Source organism: Netta rufina (genome assembly GCF_964035555.1).
Source record: "Netta rufina genome assembly, chromosome: 2".
Taxonomy (NCBI): domain Eukaryota; kingdom Metazoa; phylum Chordata; class Aves; order Anseriformes; family Anatidae; genus Netta; species Netta rufina.
Genome location: NC_140124.1, coordinates 155036921 through 155064903, shown reverse-complemented (window position 1 = coordinate 155064903; position 27983 = coordinate 155036921). Strand labels below are relative to the sequence as shown.

At 42.3% G+C, this 27983-nt stretch overlaps 1 protein-coding gene across 10 annotated transcripts in view; it reads left to right on the top strand.

The window, feature by feature from the left end:
* Nucleotides 1-27983, top strand: part of PTK2 (protein tyrosine kinase 2) — a 191577-nt gene that overhangs the window by 51554 nt on the left and 112040 nt on the right. For 2 of the 10 annotated variants that reach the window (XM_084282049.1, XM_084282046.1), the window contains exon 1: nucleotides 6189-6250. The exons of 4 other annotated variants lie outside the window; for them this stretch is intronic. In XM_084282049.1, coding sequence (XP_084138175.1) covers nucleotides 6205-6250 — 46 coding nt within the window. In that variant the 5' untranslated portion in view covers nucleotides 6189-6204. Of the gene's footprint in view, nucleotides 1-6188; nucleotides 6251-8871; nucleotides 8907-9673; nucleotides 9783-12491; nucleotides 12542-27983 lie in introns of those variants that run through there. 4 more of the 10 variants (XM_084282047.1, XM_084282055.1, XM_084282054.1 and 1 more) reach the window with 4 other exon arrangements.

Here is a 27983-nt window from a genome sequence, read left to right as displayed (position 1 = left end):
CGCTTAAGCAGCCTTAACATTTGTGCTTATAAAATTTTAATTAAAAAGACATTATGTAAAAAATGAATTTTTAATTTCCTATTTTCTTAGGCTTGAAGGATGTCAACACTGGCTTGACTCGTCTAGCACTGAAACATTAAAGTTAGATGGGTGTTTATCGTAGCCTGTAAGTGTTTATTTACACGTGGAAATTATTTATGCTGCTCTCACCCTTCAGTAAGAAATACATTACTAACCGTTCCACCAGATTTTTTAAAATATAAATGGAATAATGCTGCATTATTGTGGATTTTTCTCCATTGTGATGGCATTTAGTGATGCGAGTCTGAGGAATTGCTAATGTTATATTTGTGTTTCATGTAATGCTGTGAGTCTGAAAATTACATGCTTTCTTCTGAGGTGTGGTGATACATAAATTAGACACAACTCTTAGTTGTAAACATCTTTTTAGCACGCTTTTTTTTTTTTTATAAGCTGTTGTTCTAGCTGGGTATTTAGCATCTGGAGGAGAAGCTGGTAGGATGAGGGAAACGTGTCCAGGCTATGCCATTTCTGGTAAATTAATTGGACCCTCTGTGGCTGCGTAGCTTGCTTTCTGTTGTATGACTGGTTATTAGATAGATGAGAGAAAAAGCAGCCCAGATCTGAGCAGGCACTTAAGAGACTTGCTGACCCCTAACCAACTTCTTTTTCCTCTATCGCCTCGTCGAAGATGTGACCAATTATTTCTCGTTTACCTTTGAATTAATGAAGAGGGGTTTCCAGGAGTGTCTGTAAGGTCAACTGATCCACTCACGCATCCCTTCCACAGAACAAAAGTAATCCTTGCAGAATGAGTCCCCATTAAACAGCATCAAAGAGGGGGGGGTTCTCCCCCTGGAGGTACTTTCTGCTGTGTTTACCCCATAACCAGAGCCTTTCCCCACAAACAGAGGAAGGTTTTGTAAGGTTCTGGTGACCGTTCTGGATAGCTTTGTGTCTCACTCCTTCTCCCCATCCAAACTGGAAGAGAGCAGCAGTGCAAACTGGTAAGCACGGGGAGCAGAATTCTCAGACTTGAATTTGCCTTAAAGCACGGAGCAGGAGCTGCAGGGTTGGGTCTTTTCTCCTCTTGGCTTTCCAGCTCACCATCAAGCAGATTTCTGCTTTCTGGAAGCACTGGAACTGTGAAGGAACTTCGCAAAGACATCTTGAGGATGACAACAAGGTTTTTGGTGAAGAGCCTTGAATCCAAAAAGGCAGAAGATTGGAATCGGTGCCCTAAGGAAGGAGTAATCTTAAACCATTCTCAGATTTCATGGTGCTGCCTTTCTATTTCTCCACAAGAAGCCTTCACAAAAGTAAATGGAAGGAAGTGGGAGAGTAGGAGGGGGCTGGTCCACCCACAAGAAAATCTGCCGTGACTTTCATGCCTGCAAATTAATGCAACCCATGTGGGTTTAAAAAATGGCTAGTTTTTTTTTTTTTTTTTGTGGAACAATAAAAAATAAAGTTAACTCAGTGGTCCTTCTAACATCTGGTGCCTTAACAGCATGGGCCAGGACACCGGGGCATGAATCCTGCAGTGTATTCCCTCCTTGTCCTGGCCCAGGCTGAAGCTAGGAGGTGTCCATCGCTGTGTCCTCAAAACAGAGCAAGAAATCGTAAAGCAGGATCTGCTTAATGGAGTAAAAACAAACATTGAAGGCTGAATTCCCAAATCCAGATTTATTGATTGAGAAATTTCCAAAAGAGAACTGATCTTACTGGGAGTTTGCTTTGCTCTTGTTTTTTGGCCTTTTTTTAAAGATTGATGTGTTTAGGTACCAGGGCATCCCAGGAAGACCTCCAATACAGTCCTTGCAGAATTGAGCACACCCACAAATAATTACAGGAATTAAAGGAACTGTAAGGGGTAAGCTTGAGAGAGTGCAGATCAGTAAAAATTGCACTGCAGCTTCAGTCCTTGGAGAGCATTGCTGCTGAATTCTAGAAACAAACATGGAAAAGCAAATGAGTTAGGATGCAGAAGATTGTCACATGAGCAATGAACACGTTTTAATTGTTAAAACAGTCGTGAGGCACTTTAGCTTTACAGGCTGTTCTGCAGTTCTCAGGAAAAATCATTTACAGCTTAACAAAACAAAAGCCTCCATTTTTCATCAGGGCAAATTTGGTTTGGGAACTGTCATTTTTTTTTAACTGGCAAAACGAATGCAATGAAGAAATGTTCTTTCCGGCGCTATCCCAGAAAGTGGCTGAGACTGGGAATGGTCAAGTCCAAAAAAAAATAAAATAATGCTGGTGTGATTCCTGTGCTCTAGGCTGCACCTTTTTGTTTCATCTAAGAAGCAAAACTGCTGCTCTCTTCTCGCTGTTGGAAGGAGAGCCCTGGTGCTGGTATGCTCGACTGGCAGCTGAGATGTAGCAGCAGAGGAACCGAAAAAGAAGGTTTTTATTCTGCTATTGAACGCTGCCTTGAGACAGATCCATGAACTTCACCAAGTTTCTGAGGACTGAGTTTAGTTTGGTTTCTCCGGGCAAAGAAACTTCTTGATTTAGCTCCCGTCCTGCTGCCCATCCCAACAGTGCTCAGAGTGGGCAGCCAGTTTTGATCGAAATCTGATGAACAGAGATCTTAACTGATGGGAAAACAAAACTGCTCTTTAACCCTTTGTTCCACGAGGCTTTGTTATTTTTGCAGCTGGCTTCTCTGGGAGGCAGGACCATCCCTTCAGGCAAAATGAAAACAAACAAAAAAAAAAACAACACAAATGCTGTGATACAACTCAAAAGCTTTTGACTACTTTCCTTTGCCTTCAGAGATACTCAGAAGCCTGGAAACTAGGCTGGCATTGGGCAACTGAAGTCATTGCCACTGTGTAAAAATTAAGAAATAAAAATTATATTAAAATAATTAAAATGCTATTTCTTAGGCTCTCTAGGTTATCATTGGGGTTCTCCAAGGTTTTCTGGCTACAGTGTGTATTTTATGAGTGCCCCATCCTTCTACATGCTCTTAGTATGAACAGATACATTTTTTTTTGAAATAGATGTGGTGTTTTTTTTTTTTTAGTATTTTGTGTAATAGCTGCTAGCATCATTGCTTACACAGTGAGTACAACGCAGATACTATCAATATATGTCAGCATGTGCATCTAACACGAGAAGAACAAATGTTCTTGCTCCACAATCCTGGTTTCTGACAAATGGTCCTTACCTCAAATGCTTAATCTGATTGGCATTACTTAAAACAGGTGATTTTGTGTTAGTGGTACTCAGACACCTTCTTGATGTGCAGTATGTATAAAATGTTGCAAATACTTTTTGATTATTTTTTTTGTTTTACTTTGTGCCTCATCTTCTGCTTTGCATCGCCCCCCAGAACAGAACAAAAAATCCCACCAACAGCCTAGGTTTGGGGTTTCTGACTTTATCCAGAACACAAAGTTTACTCTTTGGGCTTTTTTGTACTGGAAAAACTGGCAGTGGTGTGTGAAAGAGGAGAAGGAGCTTGTGTCTACTAGGTACTTCTTACAATAATAAATAGAAAATTAAAAGAAAATACACCCTAGCATCAAGGAAGCAATTGGCTTATTTTGACAATCTGTCTATTTAGGGTATGAGATATTCGGTTAAATTGTAAAACTGAGTACAGAAGCTCTCAGGCCGTGTAGTACTTTGCATTCACCTTGACTTTGTAGTGATTTTACAGCAGGGAAGTAACGTCCTTGCCGGGAAGGATCATCTCATCAGCAAGGAGAGCTGTAAGGAGCAGGCAGCATCCCTTGGTGCTGGGATTGATAGCCTGCACCCGTTTCACCTGAAAAGTGGAAAGACAAATGCAGGTCCACTCATTTTGCTACAATTTGCACTTATTAGTTGATATTTAAGAGTTTTCTTTTCATAAATAAAACTTAATTTAGGCCCTACCGCTTTTGCCTCTCAATTTATTTTTTTAAGCTTTATTTTTTTGCAAAACACCATCTTTCTATGGGACAAATCCGTGCCTGTTTTTAATATACTTTTACACCCTAATGCACAGAGCAAACAAACCGGGTGAAAACCGGGAAAGCGCCTGCAGCTTTCAGTTTTGCAGCGGAGCGAAAGAAGGGTTCAGGGTCACGAGGTGGCGGAGCCGGACCTGGGAAATCTCCCTGCTGGGGCTGGCACCGCACTGGCACCTGCCCTCCTCTCCGTGCATCTTCTGTAGGACACAAATGTACTCGGTCGTGTTGCGACGGGTCCCCTGAGAACCATGTATTTCTTCAGCGTTGAAGGTAAATAGCACCCAGCCCGTTCTGGGAAGTGCTGGGCTGTCTGCGGAGCACTTGAAGGCTTTGAAAACTTTATCGGGAGGGGGGGAGGCAGCCAGGCACGTCTTCGGTTCCCTTTGGCTTTCTTCAGCCCCAGAAGGAGCTTTGTGCCTGAGCAGTGATGCAGAACATCTGATGGCCTGCTTGTGGCCTCACCCCGCTCTTTCTTTCTTTTTTTTTTTTTTTTTCCAGTGAATATTTTTTCTCCTTTAAATATAGAAGAAAGCAACGCTTCTCCGAAGCAGCAGCGACTGTATTTATCGAGAGTTTTCGCATGCACCGCCGTAGTTCTGCGTAGCCAGCGTATTAAGAAGTGAAGGTGGCAGTGAAATAATGAACAGTAATTAAATCTACGCTATAGATTAGTTTGTGCTGCTACAAGTAGGCAGATAGGTTAAGTTGAAGGCTGTTAGCTTCGGATTAATTCCCTTTTGGTTGCAGACTTGGCTAAGCCCTGTGCCTTACCACTGCGAGCGGGGAAAGATTAACATGCAAGACGTGAAAAGGCCTGAATCGAAAATACGTGAAAGGAGCTGCCTGAGCCCTGTTCTGGTGGCTTTAGTGGGGATTTCAGCCAAAGCAGTTGTCCACGGTCTGTTTTGTGCCAAGGGTAAAATGGGTTTTTCCTTTATATCCATATACACACGCCGCTTGAGCGCGTGTTTAGAAACACACACGTGTGCAATGCTTATACTCTGGTTATATACTGAAATATATTCTGAATTTTATCCTGTGATTATATACTCTGAAAATCCTTTTCTAAGTAGTGTAGATGTTAAATCCTGCAAAGTTTAGATGAGCCAAAGGCTGTGTGCTGGTGGTGATCCTCACTTTTCGACTAGAGGGGTGTGTGTGTCTCTATATATTTATATATATACATAAATATATATTTATATATGTGTATATATATAATATATATGCCTGTATGTATATATATACATATATATACACAGATATATATAAAATATACACACACACACATATATATACACACATACAAAAAAATATATATATAAACATATATACGTATATACAAATATATAAGGAAGCCCTGCTTGTAGGGGGGTGGCAGCCGTGCTGCTGGCTCTGTAGTGACACGGGCTGTGGTAATTGCTGGCTTTTTGTGCTTTCTCTTATTTTTTAAGGCATCCAGACACTCCCAGGGCTCTGGGAGCCAGGCTGCAGGTGCGCAGTGGGGCCGGCGATGCCGTGGGGCCGCCCGCTTGCCCCTCCAAATTTGTGGAGGTTCCCGTGCGCTTTTTGGGGTTGCCGTTTCTTTTTTCTTTTTTTTTTTTTTTTTTTTTTTTTTTTTCCCTTTTTTTCCAGGACGGCTGCGTGTGAGCATCTGTAGAAAGGAGATAAAAGCAACGGGTGGAGGGGAGGGAAGAGGGGGGGGAAGAAAACCGCGGGCGTGAATGCCGGCTGCGGGTGCCTCTGGGAGGATTTTCTCCCCCATTGAATTTGGCCGCATTGTTCGCCGCCCCAACCGCGGCACCGGGGGCTTGAGGAAGCCGCTGGAGGCCCCGTCAACGGGGAGCAGGGGGAGATGGGCTCTATGGACGCCGCGTTCCCTCCTCGCCTCCCCTCCTTCTGCCCGCCCTCCCTCCCACCCTCCTTCACTCCCGGCCTCCGCTCGCCCTCCGCCACGGCTCACCCGGCCTTGGCTTCGCCCGGCGGAGGAGCGAGAGGATGAAGGCGGCCGAGCGGGCTCAGGAGGGAAGGTCGCCTGGTGGATCTCTCCTCACGCCAGGAGGAGAGGAGCTCTCCTTCCCAGCCCCGCCACAGGACCCCGGGCGGCCGCAGCACTGAGCGGGGTCACCCTGAGCCTGGCTCCATCCCCTCCGCCCCGGGTGCGTGGCGGTGGTGGCAGTGCTGGTGGCGGGGCCCCAACCCAGCAGGTGCGAGCTGCATGGAGAGAAGCGGCTGCAGCCCTTTCCCGATGTGCTGGGCGAAAGGTAGACTCATCTCTACCCTGATTTCACCCCCCTCCTCCCTTCCCTCCTTCATCTCATGTTTTACCAACCTGTGCGTCTGTAGCTTTGCGGCGCTTGGCTTTTAAGGTTTCTATGTTTTAAAACAGCTTTCCTGTGCCTTTTGGAAGAAGTTGTGTGTAGCATTTATGATGGGGGACTGATATCTCTTTGCTTCAGCTCTTACACACACAAAAAGAGAGGGTGTCTGGCCACAAAGCAGGCATCCCTTACAGCGAGGCGCTTTGACTTGAAATGGAGGCTTAACAATAATTAGGTGGAAACATGCAGCTCATTCCCGTGATTATCTCAACTTGCATTGCAAAACACTAATATTTACCCTGCTATGATGTTTGCGCTGGCGATGTGGGTGAAAGTATCCCTAGGAAGACACAGCGCGGGGATTAAGCTCAAAATGTTGTTAGTAGTCCAAGAATCCAATCTTCCTTAGATGGCAAGCGGCTGCGAAAGGTTAAGTGCTGCTGATTGTAAGCATAACTCTCCCCTTGTCCACTTTCATTTCAAAGCCACTTTCTTTTTTGGAAGAGCAACCGGCCGTGGGGTGTTGCGTCACCGCAATCTTGGATCGCCGACAGAGGCGGTTGCCTCAGGAGTTGAGGGGAGAGGTGGCTGAACCAGGGAGGAAACGGTGCTGTAGGAGCTGGAACACGTAATAATTGATTAGGAGTGGTCTCGGGTAAAGTAACACCGAGTTTATTTACAGTTTTTGCTGCTGTCTGGAGGACACCCGATGCAGCTAACGCTGCCTTTGTCCTGCGTGCTTTCTGCGCCTTGCTGAAAAGTTCAGGCTAAACTTACTGCCCCTTGCCTTGTAGTGATAAGTAGGGGCAAAAATAGGAGAAATAACTTAAAGAAATCACAGAAATGGAACACCACCGCGTCCTGGAAATGTCTAATGAAGTATAGGATCTGTCACCTCGGTGGGGAACAAAAGTTAATAAAGCGGTGAGCAACAGGAGCTGGAGGTAAAGCTGAGACCAAGCTGTGCTTTGCTTTCAGAAAAAAACAACACTTGTTTAGTGGGATTTACAGGTGATAGTGGTGTCTACGCCTCTTTGACATAAACTGGGTAACAGCACTGTTAAATGAAATCAGGATTCACCTCCTTGGGATATCCTGGGAGTCAGAAGGAAGTCTCTTTCCTAGAGAGTAACTTGCAAAGTGTACAGATAGGGAAGAAAAAGTTCTTTTAAAGGGAAAAAAAAAAAAAAAAAAAAAAAGAACAGGTTGTTGCCATCTGGTGTTAAGGCTGTTTAGTCTCGGGGATATCAGTTTTCTCCCTCCTGCTCCAGCACCAGAGGATCAAGGCAGCAGAGAAGGCTGCCTGCACCCTTCTTGCAGGGGATGGCTGCGTTGGGCCACGCTAAAAGGTATTGATTTCCCCCCCACCCCCTGCAAGAACCGAAATGAAGGCAAAGCGATCCCTCCCTCTTGCCCTGGCTGCCCGAGGAGGGTTCTCAGGACTTAATTTGGGTGCTGATGGCTTATCCCAGCCGTCCCCGTGCCGTGTAATCTCTTCTTATTCCTCTTGGGGGGGGAGAGGGGACACGAGCGGTTACGTAAGGACAAAGGCACAGCATCTCCGAGTCTGCCAATTGTGGCAATTTCTGGAAAAAAAAAAGACATACCGTCCTCCCCCCAAAAAAATAGGGCAGATGAGCAATAGCTTGTGCTATATTTGTCATTGAATGGTGGCCGTTCGCTAGTCGATGAGTGCCCTGTGCACTGCTCGCCGGCTTAACCTTAGGGAAATGAAACGGATCTGGCCTACTTTGATAAGGGTCGTGAGATATCTGCAGTCCAAGAAAGGTAATATATTAATGAGAGAAACGGTTGGTTTGCCTGGCTTCGTTCTGAGCCTTTTGCTAATCTGTTAAAGCGCCGGTTTACCTGCAGCAAAACCTGATCAAACTTTTATCGAGTGTTTTGTAACGTCTTAAAGGTGTGATTGTGATGGGTGTCTTTGATTTCTATGGGAAACGTCTTTCTGAACGGCCCCTTCTCCCTTTGAATGTGACAGATGAAGCTTTTGGCGTGCTGTGTGTGATCTCGTAGCAAACATTTGTTCCTTGAAAATGCTTCGAAACGTTTCGGGAAGTCTGCGCTCGCTTGCTTTTGAGCATCAGTCTGAAACCTTCGGTCCTGCCGGTGCTGTGGGCCGACCTAATTGCTGTTAATTCTGTGTGCTCCCACTGCAGGGCTGCAAAAAGAGTAAGATAAATGCTTATTTTCTTCATCAAGCATTTGTATAATCTCTGTTGCCAGGTTTTGCCTCCTCTTTACCCTAGCATCCGTCCGAAGTGATGCTGCTGAATTTGATACCATAGCCTGGTTCCGTATATTCCGGATTTGAGAATATTTTGCTTGGCAAACAAAGAGAAAGAGTGGATTTTGTTGACAGGCGTGCTTCTTCTCAGGGAGCAGCCCCTCTAACTTGACTTACTTCGGCAGCAATAGGAGGAAAACGTTTTTGGCTGCTTCTTTCCCCCCCCCGCTACCCTTCCCTCACGAAGCAATTTGAAACTTGAACTCTCTCAGCTGGTGAAATACGCAGCTTCAGGCTTGGCCACAGCCTCAGAGAGCACTGCAGTCGGTGTCTTGGTCGCGGCAAAGGCAGGCAGTAAGTTTCTTTGGGCTGAGCAAATCTGTGCTGGTGTCCGAGAGGGATGTTTTCTTTCTGTAACGTGACCAGAGAATACTTTAATTGCCTTAAATTTTACCAAATCCATTCTGTGGATCGGTAGTAACCTACTAAAGCTGTAATCTGAAGCTTGCAGATACCTAAAACTTATAAATAATATGATTTATTGCATTTTGGTTTAGATGCTTTTGCTGGTAGCCTTTCTTCCCAACTTTTGCGTGGCGTGCCATTTTTAATATACCCAATAACGTGGTGAAGGAAATGTGGTATTAACAGAAATAACAGCTAAGGGTGGTTGGATGGCTGGGCTGTATAGCTGTAAATTATCCACCCAAGGGAGGAGGAAGTTTCTTTAATAACCTTCCAAGTGAAGAGCTCGGTTTAATAATTTACGAGCAATAAATGGACGTGATGTTAAGTGTATCGCCCGTGAGTAGTCAGCGAGGGGCGATTGCAGTTGCTGAATATTGCCTTTTAGACTGGAAAAGGTGTGCACTGCCTCCAGATAACTGCAATTCAGCCCAAGCCCTTGTGTTGATTTTGTTTTCGAGCCAGCTGTGTTGTGAAACTCACTCAGTCCACCAGGAAGGCGTTTTACCCTATTTATTGCAAGCTGTTTGTGTTGCAATCTTTCTAATGCGATAAGCGATGAGTAAAAGCCAGATTTCGGTACATGGGGGAAAAGTTCAGAGCTCCTTCTCCCTCATCCCCAGCTCCTCACTCTCTTCTGTTTTACCAGCAGGAAAATACCGGGGCAATAACTGAAGTCCTGCACACCCATGGCTTTTCAGGTGCTGAGTAATCCCCTAAACACGATGGTAGCAGTGGCATAGGAAAGTTGCTGATGTTGGAAAGGTAGGCAGGTAATTAGTCTGAGTTTTCTTTTTTTTTTTTTTTCCTTAATGTCTTTACATAGCATAGAAATACAATAGCTATGGTGTATTAAGGAAAAAAAAATGTTGGCATGAGTTTTCTGTTCCATCTTCCTCGTGACCTGTGGTTCAGGTGGCTGGAGGGAGTGTTCAGCTCGCTTTTGTACTTCTTTTAGACCTGGGGAAGAGTTCAGTCCGTCCTTTGGCAGCCTGTTGGCATCTTCCTACGTCAGCTGCATCAGCTGATGAGACACGTTAGCCATTTATTTCCAAACATTAGTTTTCTCTAAACTTTTTGTTAGTGACTTTTTAAGACGTGAGGTTCACAAACTCTTGAAGCACGTGTTATTTCCATCAATGTGTGCCTGCTTTATTGTTGGAAGCCTCTGCAGAAAAAAAGGAAAAGAAAAATATCATTAATCTCATCAAGCCACTAATTCTTCAAAGGCAATTTAAGAAAAATTCCCAAAATGTTTTTGTATATTTAAGAGTGAAAATAGCCTGGAAAAGTGGGTGGTTTTGTTTTTCGGTTCGGGGTTACTGCACTGCACGTGGTAGAGCTGATGTTGCTCAAAATGTATAGGATGTGTGAGAAGGGCTATGAGAAGTGATGTGTTTCCATCGGGGTGGTTGTTTCTTATTCCAAGAGAAATGGGATAGAAGATTGGAGCTCGAGATACTTGGGCAAGAAAGGCAAAGGATTGTTTTGAGTGCCTGGAGAGCATTTAGTGTCAGCAGTGTAATGGAGATGTGTGATCTTATCGCTTGTGGTACTTAGTGATGAGCCAGTGAACCAGAGTGGAATTAAATCCTGAGCTGCCACTGGAAAACCAAAAGTTAGGCAAGGAAAACAAAGTGATCTCACTGTCCTTTTGGAGATGCTTGAGATAAAGGCAGAAGAGCAAAGTCTGGAAGGCAGAATCTAAAAGAGGATGGCACGTTGATCGAAATACTCCCTTTTGCTGAATGTTCAGACAAGAGTTTGGGGTCTTAACAGATTTCTTATCCCTCTTATATCTGGCTTTTTTATCACAAGTCACATAGGAAAAAAAAAAAAAGTGTGTGTATGTTCTTACATATATATATTTTTTCTCATTTTCTTCACCCAGTTAGCCTGTCAATAGCCTGTTGCAGCGTTTAGAAGTCAGCATCCTTAGGTGCTAATCCTTCAGTCCACTCCAGATGTTCCCTTACCTGTTTTTGTTGTGCTAACAAAAGCAATCCACTGCACAACTGATCTCCATGCACAGCTCCTTTTGGAAGGACTATTGTAATGAAATGAGCTTTTCTGACCGGCATTACATTTGCAGGGCATATATTAGCTTGCTTAAATCCTTCCACTTGCTGAAGTGTGGCTTAAAGGGAAGAGGTGCAAATTCATGCCATGCAAAAATGTCAGTGTGCTAGCAGAGCCTGTAGTTTTCATCAGTTCTTAGTCCAAAAAAAAACCCTCTTTATTATCTTTAATTCATGACGTGATATGGATTTGTTCACGATACCCTATTAAAAACTGGAGAGACATTAAATTAACAGGCGCTATCACATTATAGCAGGCAAGCCCGTACAAGCTGCTGGTTCCTATAAACTGGCACAGCAAAGACAAAAGAAAATGTCTTTGTGAATGTTGTATTAAAACCAGCTTAAGTACAGCACTTCATAAATGTAGTTGATTATAGTAGTTCTTTACTCCTTTTTTTTTTATATCTGATAACCAAGTTTTGTGTCATTGCCAGGAGAGGGATGGCTTTCCCCAGCACCACCACTGCTTTCCAAAGGAGTGTTTTGCCTGGCAGGGATTTCAGAGCTGTAAAACTACAGGCTCGCCTTCTGGTTTTGCCTGGTTTTTGTTTGTTTGTTTAAATTGGACTCCTTCTGCGAATGATGCATAGTCCCTTGTTTTATGGGGGAAATTCCTAATGAAAATATGGCTTTTCCGTGGTGTAAGACTCTTCTTTTGGATTAAGCCCAGGAAGAAAATCGGCCCATGACCTTCAGTTTTGCCACTGCTCGGTACAGCTGTGCTCAGGGCAGTTGAAGCCACTTGGGGAGCAGCTTGCAGGGAAGAGGGCGGATGAAGAGCTTAATAAAAGTGTGGCATTTTGAGGCAGAAAGCTGAATTTTGACTTGAATTTGACATGCTGTAGGACTAAAAGTCACTTGTTGTCAGAGGAAATTGAGTAGTTGTGACTCCTCTGCACCCAGCGTTTGGTGTTTTACCTTGCATCAGCCAAATGTGCCCCCAGTTTCCTTTCAGGATCAGAAGAGGTGTGCTGATAAAATAACTTTGAAAACATTTAAAAAAGCAATCAATTACTTTGCTTCTTGACCTTGTAGACTACACAGATCGTCTTCATTCCCTTGTTGCTTACAGCCTCTGACACTGGAGTTGTCTAATGACTAAAGAAAAGTAAATGCTTCTGATTTTTGCATACTTGCCAATAACTATAGGGATTTAGCTGAAGCCATTCATACTTAAAATTGTGAATAAAACTACACTTTTCCTGGTTCTAGCTCCTTGTTGAAACTAGACTCTTTAATTGCTAATAGTTCATGGATTCCTGTGGTTGTGGATTTGTGTTTTCTCCTTTAACATGAACTATAAAGATCACTGCAGCAAATAACGTGATCACAAGTAGTTGCTGCGTGGGTAGTGGCCTGCAGTCATGCCAAATCTGTATTTCTAGGCAGGAAGATGGGAAAGAACCAGATATATTCCTGGAGCTTCTCAGCTGGCTTCTGAAGGTAAGGAGCAATGGGTAACAGTAGGTTATAGCAAAAGGTAGGCGTCCCTTACGTGTTCCTGAATCCGTGCTTGTTTAATACAAAAAGGTTTTTTACATCAGTGATAACGCGAGGATTTAATGCCTGGGTTTATCTTACGCTAAGGTAGGAGAACATCAAGGCACCTGTTCTGCCCTTGAAGTGAAGGATTTGTACTTCAGCTGCTAAGTTTCTTCAGCCACGTTGCTTATTTGCATACGTAAATAGGTACAAGGCATCATCAGTACTCGGGAGGGAAAATGTTCATTATTTATTCTTTCAAAGCCATTTTGGGAATTCAGTAGGTTTTGGTTTTATCAGATACTGAACAAATTCTTTCTGGTTTTGGATGCACTTAACTAATTTTTAGTAAAACAAAACCACTTGGCCTGCAAAGTACCAGGTTAATACATTTAAACACTTCCAAGTATCTGTCGTCAATTGGACGGGCAGTAAGGACTCAAGCTGTATACTGCTTTTATCTGTCACATCTTTCAAAACTGTGATGTTCATAAAGTTTAAGAATGCCATACCTTAATGATGGAAACCAACAGATCACAGTAGGAACAGCAGCACTTGCTGTGAGTGTGGCTGCATAACAGTTTTTGTGAAAAACCCTCTTTCAGGTAGTTTTCTGAACTCAGAGTTTTTACTATTCCTGCTGAAATTACTCAGGTTTGTACTCTGGAATCCCTCTGCTCTATCACTGTGGGTTTCCAACAACATCAGGATTCTCTGTAGAGATCCTGATGTTGTGCTCCTTCTGCCAAGGAATTAATATGAGGCCTTACTAGCAAGCTCTTCCACAAGAGAGGAAAGGGGGGAAGACTGTATCCGTAGCGTTTGTGTAAATACCATGCATCTCTATAGGATGTTTTATCCAGTACTTTTAATACTAATTTCTTTGTTTTGCTTTAGTTTTTAGCTGTAGTTGCTAAAAATTATCATTTTGAAAGGAGCAATAGATTTGAGAAATTTTGTAGGGCTGTGCAAAGCAACTAAGAAAACCGGCAGAGGTATCACCTGAGTACGTTTTGCAGGGCTTTAGCTGAAGATCTGAAATTAAACAGAGCAGCTTCCTTAAAGAAGAGTGAGAGAAGAGGAAAAAATGGTAGTGAAGCACTTCCAAAACGCTGTCACTGGACACTGGCATCCTTTAGGTAATGGTAAATCGTTGTAGGTGCAGGCAGCTATGCTCATTTTTAGCTTAAATAAAGAAATACTGAAGTAGAGAATTGTTTCTGCTTTGTAATTAATAAATTACGAGTAGTTCAGAAAAACAATGTTTTGATCACCACCAGCCCAGTGTGAGATTCTCTCAAATCTGGTGGCTGCTCACTGAGCTGATTGAAGTGAATTTGAGGAGTTTCCATTAGTTCAAGTACGTGACTTTTTATCTAATGCTTATCCAGCACAGAAAAATAATGCTGGATGCTGATTTCTGCTTAATATAGGTTTATCTCCACTTTGTTATTTTATGCGAAAATCGCAGTAAAGCCGAAGTAAAACAAATCAGGGTGGGAGGGTCTGGGTTTAATAATCTCAGAAATCAGTAAAATTCAATGGAAAAAAAGAGGAAAAACCTTCACAGGGTGAACTTCAGTGTCTGTTCTGGACTTGCATCGCTGCACAAATGAGTAAGCTACCTAATTGAAACTGGTTATGTTATAAGAGAAGATAATTCTTGGATGTGAAGTTATGAATACAGAAGACAGGTATCATTTTGAGGTATCCAGAAAGGAATTTAAGGATGCTTGCATTCAGTATCTGGAGTTACCTACTATAGTTACCAGCTCAGTCGTGGCTTGTGCATCTTCAGGAGAAGGAGAAACAACCAGCTCAGAAGCTTATACTTGTATCTCTTCTGGATTTCTTTGACATCAAGCAATTCAGAGAAGTTTAGTATGAGTGCATTGTTCGGAGATGTAAGAAAAAAAGAAAGAAAAAACAGTGGGCAGACTGGAGGTAGGGTACCAAACCTCAACTTAAAATAGCTTTACTTGTATGTTGAGTGTACTTGCCCTTAGTTGTGCTTGTGGATCCATAGAAAGTGTTGATATAATGATTTATTTTAATATATTTTTTAAAAAATCGGTCATCACTGATGCCTGAGGCCGGTCGATATTTTCCTGTGCAGTGAGAGGAACTTACCAAGAGGTTGGATATGCTGTCAGTCCTCTGAACAACACAACATCTGCAAGCACAGAAGCATTCCCGTGGGCTGTTGGGGATGATGCCTGGACCTAGGAGGTGACAGATAGCGTGAACTTCACTTGGGTTTCTCAGTCTGTGGTGTACGTGATGCTTCAGCCCTGGGACAGATCATGGGATGGAGGAGTTCGTTAGCAGCTTGTCTGTAACTTACTACCATAAAATTCTTGGAGAGCATCTTTTCCTTCTTTTTGTTAGACTTTCCTCACTCTTCATCTCCAGTCTACGATGTAAAGATACCGTAGATCCTACTTCTAAGACTAATATCACTCCACTTCTGATGGCAATAAAATGCAGTCTTGTTCTCTTCCTCCAATGGGAAAAAATAGTTCTCAGAGCAGCAATATGGTAAATACGATGTAGGCTGTTACCCTTCTGTTCCTCGCAAGGACAGTCAGCCCGCTGCAAAGCCATAAAGTTGCTCATAAAATGTGTCCTTCGTGACTCTGCAGTTTTCTACCTGTTTGTAGGGCTAGGGCCAGGGTCTCTCAGGTGCTGAACGTTTCTTCCCTCCCTATCAGTATGCACACACCTACTCCAGCTCATCACCCGGCCATAAATACCCACTTGAGTCTGCTCCTGGCAATGCCTGGGGGCACCCATTGCTTTGCAAAATTAAGGCCAAACTGGTGAAGGACCCGATACCAGACACTTCAGGTCATTGATTTCTGTTAAAAGTCTTTTTTTCTTTGACATTGGTTGCCCAGTGTAACTTGGCACTGGGTTTTTCTATGGACTATAATTATTTCTGGCATTTTTTACTGCTACTTTGCGTATTTTCCTTTTTCCCCTTGCTGCCTTTTGGCCACGGAGATGCTGTTTGTACTATCACTGTGAACTGGTTCGTTTAGCACATAAGAGGAGAATATATAAATGTTATAATAAATTGATTTATAAGTTCATAGCTTTCTGTGAAAACACTTCTTAGGAGTATTTCCAAAGCCATTTGTCATCTCCTTAATCCAAATTTTACATTAAATCACAAGAACAAGGAATTTAAAACTCTCCCGCAAGAAGTCCTTCAAAAATTGACAAACCTTTTCCAAAATACGTATTTTTTTAAAATACTGCTGCTTCTTAGGCCTGATAAAGGGGAATAAAACAGCAAGGTAAATGTGCAAGCTAAAGATATGGAGCTTGTTCTTACTTTTAAATCAAATTTACAGAACAAATCCAGTTCTAACAGTATGCCTTTCATCTGGAAAACGAAGAACAAAGTTGTTTGGTTTTTTTTGGTTGTTTTTCCTGGACACTTACTCTGGTACATAAAAGCAGTAAATCTAGGTAATTCAAATAATTCCTTGATACCAGGTCTTTTGTGGGTGATGGAAAATGAAGCAGTTGACAGCAGGGCATGCTGGTGAACAGTTGTTTGAATGCAGTGCTTTCAAAGTCCTCTGTCCTCAAATACTGTTCAGGTAACTTAATTGGTAGAATGGCTGTGTTAAAAGCAATAACTTAGTTCGTAGAAGCATTAAGGTTGGAAAAGACCTAGAGGAGCAGCTGGTCCCCTACTACCAGCATCATAAATGTGAAGTAAGGAGAAACCGAATCAGTCCCGCGTTGTTGCTCGGTTTGGTATAAGCTGCCTTCATCTCTGAAATCGTTGAGCTTTGAGGTTCGTTTGCTCAATTAAAGAAAAACTAAAAATCTCTCCTCTAGTTAGAAACAAAGAGGGAACACAGGCCTGGAGGAGTGTCGGCGAGGAAAGTGCCACAGCTTGACTTGGCCATCAAGACCTGAAATCCCGTGAGGAAATCCTGAAGCATGGCTCCCTGCAGTCCCACAGCATGGCTGGAGTAAGTGAGAGATGAGGAAAAGCTGTGGGCCTGTTTCTGTAGTAATAAAACCATGCAGCTAGCTGTTCCTGACGGGTTTTTCTCCCACCAACACCCTTCTCGTGCCTGTCTTGTTGCAGAGAAGTGTGGCAGGGAAGCAGCCTGCAGCTGAGACTCTCGTAAGGAAATAGGTTTTTCACAAGAAATAGAAGAGGGGAAGTTTTCAGTCTCATTTACGAACTGACATCTGAAATGAGGAATTGCTGGTTTGCATTAATAAATCAGAGTTTGCTTCTCGTTTTTTGCACTTTCTGTAGCCTTGCAGTAAGTGAAAGATTGTGGCTGGGGGGTGCTTCTTTAGGGCCTGCTCTTCTTTAGGGCCTGCTCTTCTTTAGGGCCTGCTCTTCTTTAGGGCCTGCTCTTCTTTAGGGCCTGCTCTTCTTTAGGCTCTTTTGTAGCTGGAGGTACAGCAAAGCACGAAGTCTTGTTACATTTCCTGGTCTGGACTCAGCTTTACATGAGCAAAACAAGCTTCTATCCACTCCTTAAAGCAGGTAAAACCCATTTTCTCCTGGAGTATGGAAATAATCTGCATTTCTTTGGAGTAAATCTTCCTAACCCTGTCTCCGATTTTATATTTGTGTAGAAGGAACACAGGCTCTGCGGCTACCGAAACCTTAGTTTGCTGCTTTTCACCCCATTTTGGTGTCCCTCGTTCCTCTGAGCAGCATCGTGTGTGACATTTTAAATGTTTTTTTCTCTTTGACTGGCTGTTAGCTATGAAACCCCAATTGCTCCAGGAAATATCCTGCAGCTGATGAAGACGTAGTGCTTTGAGTCGGATTCAAACAAATGCCGAGCATCTTTAAAGCATACTTTGACATTTACAAACTACTTGAGAATAATTAGAGATCAGGTGTGCTCCTGCTGCCATTGACTGTGCCAGGCATCTTTCAAACGCTTGCTTGTTTTGTGTCATGTGTTCAAATGGTTTCTAACCCAAAAATTTACTTTTAAAAGGTACCATAGCACTTCTACAATGTTCTTAAATCGCAATCCCTTGCTGAATATCTCCAGCTGGTACTGTGCTAGTTAACTCTCAGATGTTTTGTTGATTTGGGTGCAAATTACAGGTGCTTGTCCCTGTCTGCTTCCTATCAGATGCAAACAAACCTTGTCTGTCCTGTTACCCAGGAATAATCCCATCCGCTTGTGCCCCATGTCCAAATTCCTGGAGTTAATTTCTTTGATAAGAATGTGTCAGAAGATAAAACTTCAGTGCCAGCACTGCTGGCATGTACCCTCAAGGACTTCAGCTCATGCAGTGTCGAATCTGAACCCGAAGTCAGGAGATGCCTCAGTTTTTAAGAGTTAAAATTTCCAGAGATAGGGTGTTCTGATGGACTTTTGGGAATATATTTGGTATTTTGCAACTATACTTCCCATATCTTGTTGCAATTGCTTTGTGTGCATTTTATAATACCATCAAAGTTGCATGTTACAAAATCTATTAATTTTTTTATAAGGCACTTGTGTCTCAGAAGAACACTGGATGCTGCTGTAGCCAGAATTGTCCAGCTTACCAAAGTTTCAACCCCCAAAACTACAAGATAAATTGCTTCTCTTGCTCCAATCTCTGGAAATATAAGAATAATCTTATTAATAATCTTAATCTTAATAATTACTATCATTATTTCTGAATACTTAGTGTATTACATTACAATCCTTTAACATCTGGTGCAGAAACAGAGCTTAATTTCAGCAAAGCTGTAATTGTAAGTTTATTATTTGTAGTTGAGATGGAACATGAAAGTCCTGTGCAGTTTCTGTTCCCTTTTCTTCAGTACGAAGGGTTGGCAGTAGAGACTACGTAGGTGACCTAAAGAGCCATCCATCCTTACTGGTAAGGAGATGCAGGCAGGAGCTTCCCAGATCAGCAGGACTCCCTCGTGGTGAGGTAGGTCAGGCATTGAAAGGATTTTTAATATGAATACTTTAACCAAATATTTCTGCCTTCTTCAACCGTTGCAATGGAAGAGCTCCTCTTCTCCTCCCAGCTCTGCCTCTTCTCCTCCCTTTTTCCCCTTCTCTTGCCCAGGTGAGTAAATGGTCTCCCCAGCATCAGTACCAGCAAGTGCAATTTAATAGTTCAGTGTCAGGGGCTCAGAGCTGTCAGATGTGGACTGCAAACGATCCATGCAGCTGGACTGGAAAAAAGCAGTTTCACAAAAACCCAGCCCTCACTTTTCTCCCCCTCCTGTGCGTGCAGAGGATGTTTTCTATCCCCTGCTTAGCTATTTTCCTCCCACCCCAGCCAGGTGTAGTCCAAGAAGAGCAAAGAGCCGACATAGCTTGCAGCTGCCAAGAACGGGGAAACCTCCTCCTCCTCCCTACTACTGGCCATGTGCTTTTGCTGTTTACTTTGTGCTGGCTCCAGAGCTTCTTAGAGCTCTTTTTCAGCCACTTCACCGCACTTAGATAGAAAAAAAAACACACACACACAACCCAAAACCAGAAGGAAGAAGCCCGGACAGATTTCTTCTGTCTTAATAAGTAAAAGCAGCTCAAAAAGCATTTAAGCAGCAACAGGAGGCCACAGAAGGGAAGCAAGGGTTGCCTCGTCAGGCAACGTGGATGAGGAAATGCTTGGCAGGGAGGAAGGGGGTAGCAGGCTCTGCAGCTTTGGCAGCAACAGGGACAAATTGGTTATATTAAATTGGCTCAGCAGCCTGTGGTGACAACTTGCTTTCCTCTGAAAAATGAGCTCAAACATCCGTACAAACGTATATATATACACTTTAGAAATAATTATATATCAATTCTGTTGTCTGCAGCATCTTTTAGAGGTAGATTCGAGAAGCAAGACTTGAATTCCTGTAGTGAGATTTGAACATCAGACTATACATGAGAACTTCAACTGTGCTTGCAAACATTTGACATTTAAAAAAAAATAACAAAACACCTGAAAGTATTGAATGAGTGATGGGGCATCTTTGCTTTTTTCATACTACTTTGGATCCCTGTAAGGATGAGAATATATTGTGAATGTTTTCTGGCAAGTCGATGTGCTTTTTTCTCAGATTTATGGATTTTTCTGAATTGTTCCATGCAAGAAAAATGTCTAATTTTTATTTGACTTCATTTAATTTTCTGACTTACAGTCAAAGCCTTTTCTAAGCCTGGAAATAATCATCCTTCACTGGCAACAAATGACATGATAAATGTGGCCTGTGAAATGTCAGGCACGGGAAGGCTTGCGAGTCTGGTTATTTGTATTTTCAGCTGAACTTTAAGGAAGAAGCAGGGATCACACTTCAGTGGTAGAAGCAAAAGGTGAAGCTTTTATGGACATTAAGAATGTAAAAAAGTGCATCACGTCAGTGGTCCATCTTGCTCGCTGTTCTCTTTGACAGCATCTCTCATCTGTGAGTGTTTGAGGAGACCACATGAGGGTGGCTGTTATCTGCAGTCTGTTCTCCTGGTTCTTCAGCATCCACCACTGATGCATGAGAGACTTCAGAGGGGTCTTATAGGATCTGTTTAGGCACCCATTCTCCCTGAATTTACCCAAAAGCTTTACAAATTTGCTGAGACAGTCCCCTTTCTCCTGTCCTCACACCTTGAAGGGTCCCAGCCTTTTTAATTCCCCTCACACTGCTGCTGCTGCTTTTTCCCTAATTGCTTGGTTACCTTTTTTTTTTTAGACTTCGTGGATATTTATCAAATCTGGTGGAAATCTCATTGACTTTTCTACTCTGTTGCACCTTGAAGTTAAAATAGAACAAATTTAATCCATGGTTCTCTGCTGATGAGAGGCTGTAGGATGCTAAAGATAGCAGCCACTTACCCCCAGCCTTTGGTGAGCACTGACAGAAGTTACTCCAAGTTATGAATATCCTGAAGACCCAATTTCAGGCTAAAATTAATACAATGCAATGAAATACAGCACCCTTTGGTTGGAATACCTAATATTTTACTCCTTTGTGGTATCTTTCATAAAGCTAGCATGGAAATAGGGCTTGGAGCGACGGTCCCGTTCCTCCAACCTGCAGAGAAAAAATGAATCCTCTCTACAGTGGAGGGTGTCAAGACTGAACAAATTCTCATTTGGTGCAGAAATTTAGATGTTTTGTACATACAAAAGCACTCTTGAAGGTTTCTATTTTCCTGTGTTCTCCATAGCTACAGCGAAGGACTTTTACAAGAAGTTTAAACAAATTAAGAGCACGGATCGCAAATATGTAAAAACTCCCTGCTTCCTGAAGCTCAGGAAGTAATGCTTTCATTGCTGGACCCTCTTGTAACAGGGTCTGTGCTCAGGCCAAGTGCTACTCAGCATTTTTAAAATTCCAGGTTTTTAAGTAGCCCCTGACGTTAACGTGCCTGCCTGCTCTAATAGGGACTGAAGGAAAATGGGGTTGTTCGTTCTGAGTAATGCAGGCTTGTGGAGGTGTCGTCTCTGTGTAACATCAATTTATTACCACCTGGTGTTTCCGTAAATTGTCAGCGTGGGATGCAAATGGCACTGTTCACTTCTATGTTATAGTGGGGAATTGATTTATTGTTTCCAAGGAAGTAATAAAGTGGAATCAAAACGCATGATAAAGTAAGCTTCGTCGTACAAGTCTTTTAATTGCCTGCCTATGATCAGGTGTATGATAAAATGGTGCAACAAATTCTGGTGGAGGTAGTGAAACCTGCTAAATAAGCAGTCGTTTCTTCAGGTTTGCCTTTGTTCCTGGCATGTCCTAGGCCATGAAGATCTCTCACCGACTATCTGTCACCCGTGTCCTTCAACAGCCTGGCGTGATGAGGGACAAGGCACACCAGTGGCTTTGGACATAAGTGGGTGTTGATAGCTCTGTCATTACGGCTGTGCTCCTTAGGGCTGCCAAACAATGTGTGAACACTAATTTTTACTATGATTTTTTTCCCCAAAATTTGCAGCAGCCCAACTACCTGGTGTTTCTGACCCTTCCAAGTTCCCCCCCGATCATGATCGAGTGTTCTTGAGGTGTTCCTGTGTGATCTCATCCATTTTAAAGCAACAAAAGGACGAGGCTGAATTGCCACAAAATCATCCCTGTTGTAGAGAATTGAACCCTAATTTTTCTTCTGCGGACCACTGTTCCTTGAGTATTAGGTTTCTCTTCCAGAGGCTTTGTTAGAGGAATTTTTATCAGGCAGTGTGCTTAATCGTTAGATCAGATGCCAAACTTGAGAAGCTACCGTACCTGTTCTTTGACTAATTAACCTAATTCTGCTTATTCTTCTGTCTTTGGGTGCAATAGATCGAGACTTTAGGAGAAAAGGACCCTTAGCTGAAGAATGGAGTGGCTTAGATCCTCAAGCACAACGTGAGGAGCCAAGAGCTCTGATTCCTAAAGGGATTCAAGGGAAGCCCACAATTTCCCCAGCTCTACAGAGTTTTACATGAGGATGTAAGGAGACGCATGGTACATGTGCAGTTCCAACAGCAACAGCTCTGCAAATAACTGATACTTCTTGTGTGTGTGGAGATGCACAGAAGTATCATCTCAGCAAGCCGTAATTAGAAGGATTTTTATGGTTGGCCTACATTAAGCAGCCATTCAGTCACTTGAATGAGAATCACTTTGTGTCTGGTCCCTACGTTTCTCTGTATGTAACAGAGGCTGTAATTACTGGCTTTGGAAAACACTTGAGCCGGAATAGGCTTAAGTAAAACTTTTTACAGGTCATTGATTTTTGGAACAGGCCGTTGCCATACAGCGCGACAACGTGACCATTGTCATGCTCTGTTCCCCTTCAGTACTTACAGTGCCTGTTATCTGATGTGCCCTTCTGGTTTCCATGAAAAATGGAGATAACGTGGGGGCAGTTAATGCTGTATTAAAAGGGATCCAAAATTAAAAGGCTGTGCAGCTGAACGTTGTGACGTGCGGGTCTGGGATGGCATCATGCTGTAACCTAAAACTAGGAAGGGAAGGTTTTGAGTCAAATGGCAGCAAAAGCCAAATATTTTAATCTGTGATACTGCATAGCAGGAATACCTTAATACTTCTCCTAACTGCCTCTGGTTCAGGCATGTCTCCTTCCTAATCTCCTGGAAACATGTTTTCATTATCACCAATTCTAATTTATTCTTTGCATTTGGTTTTCTAGAAAGACAGTAAACACTCAGTGCTCCTATTTACTTACTCTGCAGCTGTTTAGAAGAACTCGTGCTATATAGGGCCTCCATTGAGCAGTACTCAGTAAGTAGTATTAAAGATTGTCATATTGCTTCCTTCACAGTCTTGTTTTGATGTCCGTAGGTAGGGCTGCTGCCAGTTTTTTTTAGAAGAACAGTTTTTACTACTCACTTTTAGCAGTGTCTTTTAAGAAAACTTCATTATAATTTTGTATACCTTGCTAGAGAGATTTGTAAGGTCATTAATTGAAGATGTAAAGGAAAATTAGTGTTTACTTGGATTTCTGCGGTACCAAGGGACCGCAGTGCATGTTCAGAGTGCTGTTGAAAACTGAAGCAAATATCTGGCTGGATACCTTGTGCTAATTAAAGACACTGGTTTTCTTGTATTCCCAGCACAAATGATGTTTCCTCATTATCAAATGTTTCACATTAAAACTAGGAATTGGTGCCAACTCCAAAGGGAGTTGCTGAGTGGTGCAGATTATGCAAGCACATTGCAATGAAATTGGGTTAAACTGAGTACGAAGGTATGTCGGGACTCATCCCTGGGGAGCCTTAGGACCGGTGCCATACTGGATATTGCAAGACAAAAGGATTGCAAGACATTTTACTAGATTAAAATTACTGTTTGACAGTACAAATAGTTCAGCTGGTTGTGAATGTTCTTTAAAACTTTTCCCTACTTTTTTCTCCCAAGGTACAGACGAATGCTTTTGTAGCACTTTCTAAAGGTGATTTACAGGTTCTTACAAATCTTGAATACAAGTTCACCAGTAGCAGCTGTACATGGAATCCACCCTTGTTTCAATTAATTCAGGGCATTTTTATACTTAATAATTGATTTTTGTCGAGATATGCTTGCCTCGTGTTACAACCTACAGGATGTCATATTGCTTTACTTCATACGAGTCTTGTAGTTTACATTTTCTCCGAATTCCTTCTTCATGCTCCCCTGAACACTTAATCTCCTAAAACACTGATATAATTGAAATAGATTTTTGTACGTTTGCACTTTGCATTGCTAAACTTGCTTTGACTTTGGTGTCTGTCTTTCCATGTTGGCTTTTCAGTGTATAGCTCAAATACATAATTTTGTTTGAAGAAAGACTATAAATTTCTGCTTTGAACTGAACTGAGGCCTGGAGTTTGTAAGTGCTTGGGCAGTGTTCTATGGGAAAGAAAACGGTGAGGAATTTTGTCAGTCACAGGCCATATTCCCATTTCATATTGATAAAGTGAAATATTCAGTGGGTCAATTTGGACTAAAATAGATATTAAGAAGTCATTATTTAAATGGCTTTAATGGGGCTGGCCAGGCTGCTCTATACTTTGACCTGGGGGCCTCAATAAGTGCTTCTGACTGCAATTAATGTACTTTAAAATAAATATATGTATGAGGGAGGGAGTGGTGGCCAGGAAGGGATCAGAGAGGAGGCAGCAAGGGAAATGTGTGTGCCTTCTTGGATGTGTAGTTACAGGCAGCCTTACCAACGAGGGTGGATATAGCCGAAAGGTGCCAAAGCTGGAGCAAAGGATCACTGCTTTTTTTTCCTTTTGAACATCAACAGTAGCTGAAAGAAAAACAAGAGAAGTAAGCTCGGTAGGAAACAGAGAGTTTCCAATGTGACTTTTGGAAATAGCTGAAATTACTGACTTTCTGAAGGCAAAAATGAATGTAATGGGAAGAAGTACCCTTTTTGCTGTCTTCCTCTGTTTATCCCATTTGAAATAGAAAACTCTCAATAGCTTTTTCAAAGTTTCATCCTTAAATCCGTAGCAAGATTTGAAGTTAGCATAAGATAACTTTAAAAAGAAAAAAGAGAGAGGAGAAGAACCTTGTGCTTGCACCCCTGGTGTGCTTGCTGCTGCTTTCCTACAGCACGTGCATGTTCTGGGGGTTCAGCTTTGACAGTTCAGCTTTTCCTACCTCTCCGTTCTGTTAAATACATTAGGACAGTTTTCTTAAGAAGAGTGTGGTACTGGTAAGATAGGGAGTCATCTGATTTATGTCCAAGAGCAAGCATCGGGCCGAACCCTCAGAAACAACACCACCAACAAAAAAAAAAGTGTATCAGGATGTGGCATATCAAGTGTCAGCAGTGTGCAAAACTTAACAGACTCCTAAAAATACAAGCTTTGTAACGGGGAAAATATTTACAGTTCTGCCTAACATCCTCACTTTCTGTCAGGTTGAGATAGACAAGGTAATATTTGCAAGGTGAGCTCCAGCAGGATTTAATGCAAGCTGTGAAAATGGGTTGAGCTGTATGTTTGTGAGATGTTTACTGTCTGATACGAGGCACATTATGGATAATTTAGGATTTTAGAGTGTGGAAGGAATTCTTAATGTAGTCTTCACCGAATCGCAAAACCGAGGCCCCCTCTGAGCAGGGGCAGGTGCTAGGGCTGTGCCCGGCTGTGCTTTGAGCATCTTAAGGGCTGGAGGCTCCCCGGCCTTTCTGGGCAACCCAAACCAGTGCTCACCCCCCAGGATAACATAAAATCTTTGTATTACATTTAAATGGCACCTCCTGTTCAGCATTTTGTGCCAAAAAGGGCTTTGTGTCAGTCCGATAAAGCAGTGTTGCTCCTTGAGGGTGCAAGTAACCTGATGGGTTTCCTTCGTTTTAATAAGCCTACTTTAATAAGTCCAACTTTAGTATTAATTTTAAAAGTATTTCGAGTCTTGTAGAATTTCCACACCAGGACCAATGAAAGAAATGAACTCTGGATTTATTTGTAGTGGGAGGTTTCTTCTGGGCCTAGTTACTTTTGTAGGCCTGAAGTGCGACAGCCCAAGTTAGTTTTGATGAAGTGTGGCGAGAAATTTTCATAGATGTGGCTGCCTTCAGGCCGGAGGTGGGGATCAGGATATGGAGATTGGAAGTGCCCCGAAGTTTTATAACATTGCTCAGAGGACAACGTGAAGTCACAGTGTGAATAATTCCGGCCTGGTTCGTTGTCAGGCAAACTTGCTGACACCGCGCTGATGGCCATCTGCCAACACCAGCATGAGGAACTTTTCTATTTTATTTTATTTTATTATTTTCAGTAACTTAGCAAATAGAGAAGACATTATTGGCATTGAAAAGATGGCCCCAATGGGACTATGCTAACTTTTCTGTCAGTGTGCTAATCACTTCTTAATTAATTGATTTAAACATTTGTTATGACCTCTTTTTTTTCTTTCTTTCTTTTTTTTTTTTTGACCGTCTCATCGGTGGAAGTGACTTAGTTTCTGAGTACTCAGAGCTGGTAGTGAAATGTGACTTTGAACTTTGCTTGTTTGTACTACTGAAAGTCATAATATTGACTTTGCTCCCGCTGCAGTCATCAGATGTGGGGCTGCGCAGTGCTGGTGAGATGTCAGCAAGAATTAGGCTGAGCAGCAAATGACTTGCAAACAGAAATTCAGAAGTAATTCAATTAGTTGCCTCATAATTCTGGGGGTTTTGACAAAATGATTTTGATTATTCTTTCCTAACGTAGCTGATATGTGAGTAATGACAATGGCTGCCATTCAAAACTGAATGGTATAAAAAGCAAAGTACAAAAAAAGGTCAACAGTGCTTTCTTGCTGCAAAGTACAGTTGTTTGGGGGGAAAAAAAGGCTTTATCTTCTAACCTCATGTAACAATCTCCTGTTTATTTCCCTAAATGTCAGGTACTCTGATAGCAAGCTGTCAGGATGATGATGCTCAGGGGAGTGACTGCAGCATCTTAGCAGAACCACTGAGTATCAGCAGGCCAGGACTGGTTTGCTCCACTCCTCTCCCCAAGCTTGGAATAAATTGTCTTTATAGTACCAAGGAACAGCAGAGTGTTTTGTAATGTGTGAGCACCAGGAGGTCAGTAGTGTTTAGTTTGGGACAAGCACAAGGAGAGCTGGCACGACTTTGCATACAAACAAGTTTGACCAGCCTTGATTTTAGACCACTGGGCTTGCCCCTGCTCTTTTATCACCACAATATCCAATAAAACCTGGCAGAATTAAGTCTCTGTGTGTACTGTAGCTTGTTTCTGCTCCGTAATAGTGTCCTGCTTGGTTCTTTAATACCAAGAGAACTGATACTGTTCTTTTAAACCGAGGTCTGTAGTGGCAGGATGACAAACTGATCTGGTTTGAATTCAGAAGAGCACAAGGAGGTATCCTGGTCTTGTAATCCCTCTTCTCTTTGTATCTTAAATAACTGAGCAGATCTTGTAAAATAGTAGTTTAATTATCCTTACATGACAAGCAGCTAATTTTTTACAGAATTTTGGCCAGGGGCAAAGTTTTACAGTCACATTATAAACTCAGACCCAGGGGCAGGGCTTAATGGAAATATTAATAGGTCCATAACCAGAGACAGAGCATGTGTTTCTGTAACTTCAGAGCTACCAAAGTTACTGCTCTTCTGCTGCCTCGTAAAGTAAGCATTGGGATTTTTAAAAGAAGTTGTAAAGAACCCAAAGATGATGAAATTTTTGAGGAAAAATGTTTGTCTGCTTTTGAGAAGGAGGTTGGTTTACCTTTTAGTGCTTCCTATCCTGTGAAACACTGAAAATTGACAATACTTTGTATCTGCTGTGGTTTGTCCCATGTTGGATTCCAGATTTTGCCCTCACTGTGATGAATGTGAAGGAATTCCTTCTGTCGTTGTGTTTTCCCCACCCAGTGAAATTATGCTGCCTAAGTGCACTTCAGTATATAGGAACTGATGTCTTTCACTTCTCTGTTTGCTGCTCCCAAGGGACATAGATTGTCCCATAGATTGTCCATAATAAATCTGTGGTTAGACACTTACAATGCTTGTTTCTGCTTTTTCCTATAGCTTTTCTGCCTACTCTTTTTCTGCCAAATAAAACCCGATAAATAGGTCCTTTAAGTTGATGATACTATGCATAGATATTAAAACAAGAGCTATTTTAGTTCATCATTACTAAAAAAATACATTGCTTTGGTTTGCAGTCAAATTTTCTATAGTTTGTGTGCATAAGCTTGAGGTAACACAGTATTTTTCCTAGTGACTTTGAGCTAGGGTAGCTTGTTTTAAAGGAGGCAGAACGTAATGGAGGAGGGTTAAACATGGCCCAAGTTTGAGCAGAAAAATAAATTCTTAATAGAAAACTATTTAATTCTTAGTAGTTACACTACTGAGAGCCATTAGGACTTTGTCCAAGGGAGTTGTCCTCATGCAGCTCCCCAGCCTGCAGTCATCTGGAGTTTTACGAGGCTGTTTTACGATCACAGGAGAGGCTGAGGCAGTTTTACAGGAGA